This window comes from Rhinoraja longicauda, chromosome 16, assembly GCF_053455715.1.
Source record: "Rhinoraja longicauda isolate Sanriku21f chromosome 16, sRhiLon1.1, whole genome shotgun sequence".
In the NCBI taxonomy this organism is placed as follows: Eukaryota; Metazoa; Chordata; class Chondrichthyes; order Rajiformes; family Arhynchobatidae; genus Rhinoraja; species Rhinoraja longicauda.
The window spans coordinates 703,654-716,094 of record NC_135968.1 but is presented as its reverse complement, the minus strand read 5'-3'; the positions used below and the strand labels follow the sequence as shown (position 1 = coordinate 716,094).

At 48.3% G+C, this 12,441-nt stretch overlaps 2 protein-coding genes across 4 annotated transcripts in view; one reads left to right on the top strand and one right to left on the bottom strand.

Moving 5' to 3' along the window:
• The window catches only part of LOC144601242 (uncharacterized), a 33,562-nt gene that overhangs the window by 19,010 nt on the left and 2,111 nt on the right, over window positions 1–12,441 (top strand). The window contains 7 exon segments of the mRNA XM_078413249.1: window positions 1,216–1,273; window positions 3,177–3,345; window positions 4,401–4,442; window positions 5,048–5,157; window positions 7,338–7,510; window positions 8,689–9,145; window positions 9,240–9,581. Coding sequence (XP_078269375.1) covers window positions 1,216–1,273; window positions 3,177–3,345; window positions 4,401–4,442; window positions 5,048–5,157; window positions 7,338–7,510; window positions 8,689–9,145; window positions 9,240–9,581 — 1,351 coding nt within the window.
• On the bottom strand, window positions 2,003–10,491 carry LOC144601019 (uncharacterized). Of its 3 annotated transcripts, XR_013548219.1 has the most exons (4): window positions 10,450–10,491; window positions 8,729–9,820; window positions 5,035–7,167; window positions 3,861–4,592 (listed from the first exon to the last, which is right to left on the bottom strand). XR_013548219.1 is itself a non-coding variant. In XM_078412941.1 (3 exons), exons 2-3 carry the CDS (start codon window positions 9,689–9,691, stop codon window positions 2,397–2,399), a joined length of 978 nt encoding a protein of 325 aa, XP_078269067.1. In that variant the 5' UTR covers window positions 9,692–9,820; window positions 10,450–10,491; the 3' UTR covers window positions 2,003–2,396. The 3 variants fall into 3 exon arrangements, 2 of the variants coding, with proteins under 2 accessions (XP_078269067.1, XP_078269066.1); XM_078412941.1 differs by lacking the exons at window positions 3,861–4,592; window positions 5,035–7,167 and adding an exon at window positions 2,003–2,411; XM_078412940.1 differs by lacking the exon at window positions 5,035–7,167 and having other exon boundaries at window positions 3,862–4,592.

Genomic DNA, 12,441 nt, shown 5'->3' with positions numbered 1-12,441 from the left:
GGCACAGTAGCGCAGCGGTAGAGTTGCTGCTTTACAGCGAATGCAGCGCCGGAGACTCAGGTTCGATCCTGACTACGGGTGCTGCACTGTAAGGAGTTTGTACGTTCTCCCCGTGACCTGCGTGGGTTTTCTCCGAGATCTTCGGTTTCCTCCCACACTCCAAAGACGTACAGGTATGTAGGTTAATTGGCTGGGTAAATGTAAAAAATTGTCCCTAGTGGGTGTAGGATAGTGTTAATGTGCGGGGATCGCTGGGCGGCACGGACTTGGAGGGCCGAAAAGGCCTGTTTCCGGCTGTATATATATGATATGATATGATATGACTACAAGACTCTCAATGAAATCATGTCTCATCTTAAACCATCTACCTGTGCCCTCGATGTTCTACCCACGAGCTTTTTAAAAAACATTTTCAGCTGCTTGGCGAGTGAATTAATATAAATAATCAACAATTCCCTTCTATCGGGAAATTTCCCAGAAACTCTAAAAACTGGATGAGAGGGGATCTTATAGAAACATATAAAATTATAAAAGGACTGGACAAGCTAAATGCAGGAAAAATGTTCCCAATGTTGGGCGAGTCCAGAACCAGGGGCCACAGTCTTAGAATAAAGGGGAGGCCATTTAAAACTGAGGTGAGAAGGAACTTTTCACCCAGAGAGTTGTGAATTTGTAGAATTCTCTGCTACAGAGGGCAGTGGAGGCCAAATCACTGGATGGATTTAAGAGAGTTGGATAGAGCTCTAGGGGCTAGTGGAATCAAGGGATATGGGGAGAAGGCAGGCACGGGTTATTGATTGTGGACGATCAGCCATGATCACAATGAATGGCGGTGCCGGCTTGAAGGGCCGAATGGCCTCCTCCTGCACCTATTTTCTATGTTTCTACTGCCGTTATTAAGCCTCTATTAAAAAAGTGTAGCCTTGACCCATTATTACGCAACAATTAGACACGTATCAAACTTACCCTTTATAGGTAAAATAATCGAAAAAGCTGTCCACCAACACCTTTCAATCAGGCTTTCGCCCCTTACATAGCCTGAAACGGCCCTGATCAAGTTCTTAAATTACATCCGGTTAAAATACCGATTCCGGAAAAAATCAGTTTTAGTACTTGTTGATCTTAGTGCTGCCTTTGACACTGTAGACCACAACATTTTAATAGATGACTAGAAAATTGGATTGGACTTTCAGGTAATGTCTTAAATTGGTTTAGATCCTACCTACAGGACAGAAACTATCATGTCTCCATTGGCAACTTTGTATCCGATCAAGTAAAAATGACATGTGGAGTTCCACAAGGATCAATCCTTGGCCCTCTTTTATTCAATCTCTACATGCTTCCATTAGGATACATATCATATCATATATATACAGCCGGAAACAGGCCTTTTCGGCCCACCAAGTCCGTGCCGCCCAGCGATCCCCGTACATTAACACTATCCTACACCCACTAGGGACAATTTTTACATTTACCCAGCCAATTAACCTACATACCTGTACGTCTTTGGAGTGTGGGAGGAAACCGAAGATCTCGGAGAAAACCCACGCAGGTCACGGGGAGAACGTACAAACTCCTTACAGTGCAGCACCCGTAGTCAGGATCGAACCTGAGTCTCCGGCGCTGCATTCGCTGTAAAGCAGCAACTCTACCGCTGCGCTACCGTGCCGCCCTTAAAAACAAAACAAAATTGCCTACCATAACTATGTGGATTACACTCAAATTTACATAGCCCTCACTCCAAATGACTATAGTCCCATTGATAGTCTCCATCAATGTATTGAACAGATAAACAGCTGGATGAGACACAATTTTCTCCAGCTAAACAAAGTAAAACCGAGATAATTGTCTTCGGTGCACATGACAAAAGATCGATAGTCGGTGCTTACCTATATTCTCTCGCTCTTCAGACTAACAAACCAGGTCAGAAATCTTAGTGTAATTCTAGACTCTGATCTAAACTTCAACAAGTCAAGTCAACTTTATTCAAGATGTGCAGTGAAATGAAAGTGGCAACGCCTGCGGATTGTGTTAAAACTACAAAACAGAATAGAAAAAAAAATTTTAACACAAAAAATAAATTAATACAGTAAATTAAATTAGTCCCTGGTGATATGAGAGTTAACAGTCCTGATGGCCTGTGGGAAGAAACTCCATCTCATCCTCTGTTTTCACAGCGTGACAGCGGAGGTGTTTGCCTGACCGTAGCAGCTGGAACAGTCCGTTGCTGGGGTGGTAGGAGTCCCCCATAATGTTGCTGGTTCTGGATCTGCACCTCCTGGTGTATAGGTCCTGCAGGGGGGCGAGTGTAGTTCCCATAGTGCGTTCAGCCGAACGCACTACTCTCCGCAGAGCCTTCCTGTCCTGGGCAGAGCTACATAAACTCAATAACTAAATCAGACTACTATCATCTGAAAAACATTGCAAGAGTTAGAGGTTTCATGTTTAAACAAGACCTTGAAAAGCTCATCCACGCATTTATTTTGAATAGGCTTGATTATTGTAATGGTCTTCTGACAGGCCTATCTAAAGGGGCTGTTCGCAAGTTGCAGCTCGTCCAAAATGCCGCTGCTAGATTCTTAACAAAGGCTAAAAAATTTGAACACATTACACCAATTCTCAGATCTCTACACTGGCTACCAGCCAGTCAGAGAATCGAATTCAAAGTACTCCTAATTGTCTACAAATCACTAAATGGTCTTGGACCAAAATACATATCAGATCTTCTCTCACTTTACATTCCAGCCCAGGCCCCTTAGGTCAGCTGGGACCAGTCTATTAAACGCCCCAAGAGTAAAAAGGAAACACGGTGATGCAGCTTTTAGTTACTCTGCTTCGTGCATCTGGAATAAACTCCCCAAAGAAAACAAACCGGCCCAAACTCTAAATATATTCAAAACTAGGCTTAAAACCTTAATGTTCTGCAGTGTCTATGACTAGCACTTTGAATTCTTGTTACTCTATATATCTTACTTTTGGTCTATTCTTATTACTTTTTATATTTTATTACTTTTTATCTAATTCTATTACTCTATTGTTCGCTCGTGTGTCAGACAACGTTAGCTCGCTGTTGGCTTCTGTCATCGTCCAACATGTTGGCAGAATTTTCCTATCTTCTCTCCTTGTTCTGTATTTTTAGGCTCTGTGTAAAGCACTTTGAATTGACATTACTGCAGGAAATGTGCTATATAAATAAACTTGCCTTGCCATACCCGTCCTGTGGTAAGTGCTTCACCCGCCTGGATCACCTGCTGGAGCACCGGCAGATCCAAACCGGCGAGCGCCCCTTCACCTGCCCGCTGTGTGGCAAGGCCTTTCCCCGCTCCTCCAGCCTGCTGGCACACCGTGCCGTGGATAGGCGCTGTTTAGGTCGACACAAAATGCTGCATGGAATGGGTAACGTTTCGGGTCGAGACCCTCGTCGGTCTCGACCCAAAACATCACCCATTCTTTCTCTCCGGAGATGCTGCCTGTCCTGCTGAGTTACTCCAGCAATTTGTGTCCATTTTTGTAAATCAGCATCTGCAGTTCCTTGTTTTTAAACCATTCTGGTAAACCCTCTCTGCACTTTCCCCAAAGCATCCACATCTGTCCTGTGATGGGGCCATTCTTAGTCACGTGCGTGACCAAAAATATAAAAAATTGTGGAATACATCTCTTCTAATTCTGAAAACATTACAGGTATATTGTTTTGTCCTGCATATATAACTTATATATGTTGAAGTTTATCAAGTGAAATTTTTATATGTTTTGCTGACAGTATTTGTTTAGGGTCAGAGGTTAAGTATGACTGGTCACGTGTGTGACCTCACACGGAAGCATTTTTTTCATAAGTCAGCCTTACAACTTTTAAAAAGCTAGAATTTTCATATCTTTAGCAGACATGCATTATAGTTCAGTGGGTAGGAAAATGGCAATGAATAAGATTAATCTCTTACAAGAATATATTAATGTATTACTTCATATGACATCTGGTCAAATGTGTGACATTTTGGGTGGTCACGTGTGTGACGTGACATGCATGGGGGAAATATGTACAGATATGGCAGCATTTGGGTAGTGGATACCATGTACTAAACAAGACATAACTATCTTTAGTTATTGCTGTTCATGATTTTAACTAATTAAGACAAAAGAAGATAGGTGTTGTTATTGTTTCAAAGTTTATTCATAACAAGAAAGAAAATGTATGACTTTCATACCGAGTTTGACATGAAGTTTGCAACGACTTTCTTTGCCAGGTTGCTGATTACCTCCTTTTTCCTGGGTGACCTGGGTAGAAGCTTTTCAGTTTTCCTTGGTTGCTCTTCCTAGACTCTGTGGACTCTTGTCGGCTTTCTGTGCAGCGTCTGATCATTCTGTTTTGACTTTGTTTTCACGTGACTTTTGCTTTCTTGCAGCAGCAGCTTTGCGAAATGCAATCTGCCTCTTTGTCGTTTCTTGTAAGCGTTTCTTGCGCAGTGCTTCCACTCGTTGACTCTCCTTGGAAGAAAAGTCAGGATCTTGTTGTTTCCTTTTTACTCGAAGTCTCCTAATTTTCTCTGCTGAAGTCATTGGTCTTTTGGTTGCAGGAGCCTGTTCATCCACGTTGTCTGTAATTCAATCACATTCATGTAAAAGCAGTATTAAAGTAAAACAGTTCCTAAAATACTCCAGATTATATTAACACAACATCATGCAGTCTGATCATAGTAATTTTTGACTACCATGAACATCAAATGATTTATTTTTACGTTTGTTCAATTAATGTGTTGCCCTTAAAAGAAATTAAGGTACCTACATGTACACATACATTCTAAATCTGAGTTAATTACTGAGTAATCTATTTGAACGATGTAAATTAATTTATCTTGACATCTCATGCAAACTCTGACATCTTTAAATATCTCATTCAACAGTTTCTTGTATGAGAATGCTCTCTTATAAAAATACATATTCATCACATTTTACATGATTTACATATTATCATCGAACAAAATCCACATAATTAACTCTATTGACATTTAAAATCAACTGCATGTGTAAAATGCTCACCTTCATTTTTCAGCTCAAAACAGCTCAGAAATGTCCAGCAGCAGTGAAGAGTTTGTACAGGTGCATCCAGTTGTCCAGCAGACACATTACCAGCTCATACAGTGTACTTTGTATGGTATTTTGGTAATGTGTGGTAACCACTTGTGGGCCAAGTACTACACACTGGCATAACGTACAATGACTTCATTGTTTCTAAGATCACATTCCTGCAATGACTGAGTGGACTACACCATTACATTTATGGGTAAATCTGGTCAGGAAGAGGAGCAATGATGGGTATAAACAGAGTGCATTCATGGATTGCCGTGTCACACACGTGACCATGAATATCACACATGTGACCACTTGGTCACGTGTGTGGCCAATTAATTAGTTCTTTATTCATTAAAAATTCCAGTTTAGTGAATTCATATTTGGTGAAAAGCAAGGCACAAATCAGCTAGCTTTTGACATGAAAAATGAATATTATCAAAGCTGTGTTTTTCATATGGCATAAACTTTTCATGTTTTTCGGCCACGTGTGTGACATTTAAAGTTAATTAAACTTCGTTACTTATTTTATTATAATTGAATGAAAGCTATTCTTTTTAAGTGAAATATTTTTAAAATGGGCATGGGCAAGCACATCATTAACATTAAAATACAGAAAAGAGGATATTAGATACAATTTTACAGTTGTCTAATAAAGGGGGAAAATACATGTTATTTTCATTGCAATGCACACTGACGTAAATTTATGCAAATGAGCATGAATGGTGTCTTAATTCGAAAACAAATATTATTCACGTAACTGTGGACAATGCTCTTTATCAACATACAACCAAAAAAATTTGGTTCACTTTCCAAAGAATGGCCCCTCTTCGGAAAAGCTTTTCACTCTACATCACCGTCCATATCTCTCCTTTCACTTTCCTGCGACTCTCAGTCTGAAGAAGAGTCTCGACCTGAAACGTCGCCCATTGCTTCTCTCCAGAGATGCTGCCTGTCCCGCTGAGTTACTCCAGCATCGTGTGATCTGGGCCCCTCAGCTTTTGTCTCAGGGTTGCAGCTCTAGCTCTGCAGCTTCTGGCTCCAGGCCTGGGGGGGGGGGGGGGGGACACACGTGGCCTCTGATTGGATGAATTAATAAGTTTATTGGCCAAGTATGTGCATATACAAGCAATCTGCCTTGGTGCTCCGCTCACAAATGACAACACATACAGTTAACAATTAAGAATAAAACATCGAAACAATAAGGATACAACATTACGGTTTAAACATGTGAGTGAAAATAAACCAGTGCAAAAAAAGAGACTACAGACTTTGGTTATTGAGTAGAACTACTAATCGCGGAAAAAAGCAGTTTTTATGTCTGGCTGTCGCAGCTTTGACAGTCCGGAGTTGCCTTCCAGAGGGAAGTGCTTCAAAGAGTTTGTGACCAGGGTGAGAGGGGTCAGAGATGATCTTGCCCGCTCGCTTCCTGGCCCTTGGCAGTGTGCAGTTCATCAATGGGGGAGAAGGTTGCAGCCAACAACCTTCTCAGCTGATCGAACGATCCATTTTAGCCTCCGGATGTCGTGCTTGGTGGCTGAGCCAAACCAGACCATGATGGAGAAGGGGAGGACGGACTCAATGATAGCAGTATAGAATTGGACCATCATTGCCTGTGGCAGATTGTGTTTCCTCAGTTGCCGCAGGAAGTACATCCTCTGTTGGGCCTTTTTGACTGTGGAGTGGATGGTGGCCCCCCATTTAAGGTTCCCGGAGATGATGGCTGCAAGGAACTTAAATGACTCCACAGATGTGACTGGTGTTGTTGATGGTGAGTAGGGGGAGGGAAGCGGGGTCTCTTCGAAAGTCTACAATTAGTTCCACTGTCTTAAGAGCATTAAGCTCCAGGTTGTTGCGATGGCACCAGGACCCCAGCGGTGTCACTTCCCGTCTGTAGGCAGATTCCTCCCCATCCTGGATCAGTTGACAGGGCCAAGGAGGGCTGATATTGGGAACACTTCTCCATCCGGTTTCCACCACGGATGGCAGAAATACTGAGTTCTACCAGCACTTTGGAGGGGAATGGACAGGCAACGTGTCAGGTCTGGACCCTTCTTTGGACTGATAGAGTCGGGGGAGAAAGCTGGAAAAAAGAGATGGGGGCTGGACAAAGCCTGGCAATTGATAGGTGGACACAAAATGCTGGAGTAATTCAGCGGGACAGGCAGCATCTCCGGAGAGAAGGAATGAGTGAGGTTTAGGGTCGCGACTGAAGAGGGTCTCGACCCGAAAAGTTACTCATTCCATGCATCATTTTGTGTCGACCTAAACAGCGCCTATCCACGGTGCGGTGTGCCAGCAGGCTGGAGGAGCGGGCAAAGGCCTTACCACAGAGCGGGCAGGTGAAGGGACGCTTGCCGGTGTGGACCCGCCGGTGCTCCAGCAGGTGGTCCTGGCGGGTGAAGGCCTTACCACAGGACGGGCAGGGGAAGCGACGCTCACCGCTGTGGGTACGCCGGTGCTGCCACAGGCTTGACATGCGGGTGAAACCCTTGCCACACTCGGCGCACACAAAGGGTCTCTCTGTGTATCCGCTGGTGCTCCCGCAGCCCCCGTGCACTTTAGACTTTAGTGATTCAGTGCAGAAACAGGCCCTTCGACCCACCAAGTCAACGCGGACCAGCGATCCCCGCACACTATCCTACACACACTGGGGACATTTTAGATTTATACCAAGCCAATTAACCTACAAACTTGCACGTTTTTGGAGTGTCAGAGGAAACAGGAGCACCCGGAGAAAACTCATGCAAGTCACGGCGAGACCATGCAAACTCCGTACAGACAGCACAAGTAGTCAGGATGGAACCCGGGTCTCTGGCGCCGTGAGGCAGCAACTATACCGCTGCGCCACTGGGTGTTTAAGAGGCTTTTGGACAGACACATGGATATACAGGGAATGGAGGGATATGGATCACTCTTGAAACGCTTGCTGCGGTGGGAAGAGCCGCTCGCCGGCGTGGGCCCACCGGTGCTGCCGCAGCCCCCGCAAGCTGTCAAATCCCTCACCTCAATACTGGCAGTCGTAGGGCTGGCCTCTGGTGCGCACACGCTGGTGAGGCCAATAGACAATAGGTGCAGGAGTAGGTAATTTGGCTCTTCAAGCCAGCACCGCCATTCAATGTGATCATGGCTGATCATTCACAATCAGTACCCCGTTCCTGCCCTCTCCCCATACCCCCTGACTCCACTTTCATTAAGAGCTCTATCTAACTCTCTTGAAAGCAGCCGGACAATTGGCCTCCACTGCCTTCTGAGGCAGAGAATTCCACAGATTTACAACTCTGAGTGAGATTTTTTTTCTTCATCTCCGTTCTAAATGGCCTACCCCTTATTCTTAAACTGTGGCCCCTGATTCTGGACTCGCCCAACATTGGGAACATGTTTCCTGCCTGTAGCGTGTCCAATCCTTAATAATCATATATGTTTCAATAAGATCCTCTCTCATCCTTCTAAATTTCTATGTATACAAGCCCAGTCACTCCAGTCTTTCAACATACGACAGTCGCGCTATTCCGGAAATTAACCGAGTGGACCTACGCTGCACCCCCCTCAATAGCAAGAATATTCTTCCTCAAATTTTGGAGACCAGAACTGCACACGATACTCCAGGTGCGGTCTCACTAGCGCCCTGTACAACTGCCGAGGCAAAGTGCTCTCCACTCACCGGGCTGGGGATGGGACGGTCGCCGGCGTGCACCCGCTGGTGCCACAGCAACTTGGAGGAGCTGGTGTAGCCCTTGCCGCACTGGGCGCAGGTGAAGGGGCGCTCGCCAGTGTGGATGCGCTGGTGCTCCAGCAGGCTGTTGTTGCGGGTGAAGCCCTTGCCGCAGTCGGAGCAGGTGAAGGGCCGCTCACCGCTGTGCACCTGCTGGTGCTTCAGCAGGGTGGAGGACTGGGTGAAGGCCTTGCCACACTGGGAGCAGGTGAAAGGGCGCTCGCCGGTGTGAATGCGTTGGTGCTCCAGCAGGTTGTTGTTGCGGGTGAAGCCCTTTCCGCAGTCGCTGCAGGTGTACGGCCGCTCCCCAGTGTGCAGGCGCCAGTGCTCCTTCAACTCCGGCATCGACTTGAAGCCCTTGCCGCAGTCAGAGCAGGTGAAGGGCCGCTCGCCGCTGTGCACCCGCTGGTGCTTCAGCAGGGTGGAGGACTGAGTGAAGGCCTTGCCACACTGGGCGCAGGTGAAGGGGCGCTCATCGCTGTGCAGGCGCCAGTGCACCTTCAGTTCCGGCGACGACTTGAAGCCTTTGCCACAGTCGGAACAGGTGAAGGGCCTCTCACCGCTGTGCACCCACTGGTGCTGCCTCAGCCCCGACGACCGGGCAAACCTCTTGCTGCAGGTGGAGCAGCCAAAGGGCTTCTCACCTGTGTGCACCCGCCAGTGCTCCCTCAGCGTCGACGACTGGGCAAAGCTCTTGCCACAGTTGGAGCAGGTGAAGGGCTTCACGCCCGTGTGCACCCGGCGGTGGATTTTCAGCTCCTGCGCCGTCTTGAACGTCTTGCTGCAGTCGGAGCACACGAAGGTGCATTCTCCCGTGTGCGTCCGCCGGTGGGTCTCCAGCAGGTACAGATGCTGCCAGGCCTTGCCACACACGTCGCACCAATAATACCTCTCCTTGTTGGGCCCCGTCATGTGGTCTTACTCCGAAGCTCAGCCCGCACACCAAGCAAATGGGGGGGGGGGGGGCTCACCGGCACCCTGATTGCCCTCAATGGCCGCTCACTTCCCCGTCTCTCTGTCCACAGCAACGACTCCTAAACCCTGCAGGAGGGGAACACAGAGGGTCAACAAGCTGGTAAACAGGACATTACTAACATTACTAACATGTGAACATCACTAGTGCTTGAAGGGAAGGTGAGGCGGTCCAGGGGAGGAGGTGATGAAGGAGGGAGTGAGTGGTCAGGGGTGTCGGGGTGAGGGGAGGAAGGGGAAGTCACGTGGGCGGCGGCATGCATCATGGGAAGAAGGTCACAGGGTGCTGGAGTCACTCAGCGCGTCCGGCAACGTCTGTGGAGAACACGGATAGGGGACGTTTTTTGGGGTCACGGCCCTTCAGCAGAGCAGACCTGAACCGTCTGCTATCCACGTTGACCAGAGATGCTGCCTGACCTGCTATGTTACTCCAGCACTCTGTGTCTTTTTGTGCATGAACCAGCATCTGCAGTTCCTTGTGTCTGCCAAAGATGGGCACAAAGTGCTGGGGGGGACATTACGTCACGGCGCAGGGCGGGGGTACGTCGCGGTGCCCGGATGTCCCTCTTTCACTTGCGTCCTCACTTCCCCCCCCACTTCATCTCTCCCCCCCTCCATCTCTCTCCCCCCCTCCCTCAAGCAGTGCTCGGACAGCAATCGGAGAACCAGAGGCCTCCTTCCCTCCCTCATTCACTCACATCCCACTCCTCGGGTCGCCGGCCGCAGGATCGCCCTCGGGAAGGGGGGGGGGGGAAGGACGCGGCTCTGATTGGTCGGATGCCGGGTGGGGGAGGAAGCTGTTCACATGTGACGTTGGGTGTTGGAGAGGCGGGCCCTGCTCCCATTGGCCGCTGGCGCTGCCCGTCAGTGTGTAGGGGAGGGGGCGGGACCTGGTCGCCGGTCACGTGAGGCGGGACGAGGCCTACGCTCGCTCAGCGCCGAGAGCCGCCACTTGGCCCCACGTCCTTTACCCCAATCCCCCCCTCCCTTTCCGAGGGCGATCCTGCGGCCGACGACGCGAGGAGTGGGATGTGAGTGAATGAGGTCTGGGCCAAAGATCTTTGGTGGCGACAGGTGCAAGTGCGGGTTAGGCGGCTGCGATTGGCGGAGGGCGCTGTCTGTCCGACCTATAGGACGCGCTCACTTGCTCAACAGGCGGGGGGTGGAAGGAGGGGAGAGGTGGTGAGGGAGGAGTGATGGGGGGAGGGAGGGGGGTCGCACCGACCTGGGGGCGCCGAACATCCGGGCACCGCGTAGAGGCGCACATACGCCAGCCAGGCGCCGTGACGTACCCCCGCCCTGCGCCGTGAAGTAACCCCGCCCTGCGCCGTGACGTACCCCCGCCTTACGGCGTGACGTTTATTCCCCAGCGCTTTGTGCCCATCTTTGGCAGACACTAGGAATTGCAGACGCTGGTTCATGCACAACAAGACAATAGACAATAGGTGCAGGAGGAGGCCATTCAGCCCTTCGAGCCAGCACCGCCATTCAATGCGATCATGGCTGATCACTCTCAATCAGTACCCCGTTCCTGCCTTCTCCCCATACCCCCTCACTCCGCTATCCTTAAGAGCTCTATCCAGCTCTCTCTTGAAAGCATCCAACGAACTGGCCTCCACTGCCTTCTGAGGCAGAGAATTCCACACCTTCACCACTCTCTGACTGAAAAAGTTCTTCCTCATCTCCGTTCTAAATGGCCTACCCCTTATTCTTAAACTGTGGCCCCTTGTTCTGGACTCCCCCAACATTGGGAACACGTTTCCTGCCTCTAATGTGTCCAATCCCCTAATTATCTTATATGTTTCAATAAGATCCCCCCTCATCCTTCTAAATTCCAGTGTATACAAGCCCAATCGCTCCAGCCTTTCAACATACGACAGTCCCGCCATTCCGGGAATTAACCTAGTGAACCTACGCTGCACGCCCTCCATAGCAAGAATATCCTTCCTCAAATTTGGAGACCAAAACTGCACACAGTACTCCAGGTGCGGTCTCACCAGGGCCCGGTACAACTGTAGAAGGACCTCTTTGCTATGAAGGCCAACATTCCATTGGCTTTCTTCACTGCCTGCTGTACCTGCATGCTTCCTTTCATTGACTGATGCACTAGGACACCCAGATCTCGTTGAACTCCCCCTCCTCCTAACTTGACACCATTCAGATAATAATCTGCCTTTCTATTCTTACTTCCAAAGTGAATAACCTCACACTTATCTACATTAAACTGCATCTGCCATGTATCCGCCCACTCACACAACCTGTCCAAGTCACCCTGCAGCCTTATTGCATCTTCCTCACAATTCACACTACCCCCCAGCTTAGTATCATCTGCAAATTTACTAATGGTACTTTTAATCCCTTCGTCTAAGTCATTAATGTATATCGTAAATAGCTGGGGTCCCAGCACCGAACCTTGCGGTACCCCACTGGTCACTGCCTGCCATTCCGAAAGGGACCCATTTATCCCCACTCTTTGCTTTCTGTCTGTCAACCAATTTTCTATCCATGTCAGTACCCTACCCCCAATACCATGTGCCCTAATTTTGCCCACTAATCTCCTATGTGGGACCTTGTCGAAGGCTTTCTGAAAGTCGAGGTACACCACATCCACTGACTCTCCCCTGTCAATTTTCCTAGTTACATCCTCAAAAAATTCCAGTAGATTTGTCAAGCATGATTTCCCCTTCGTA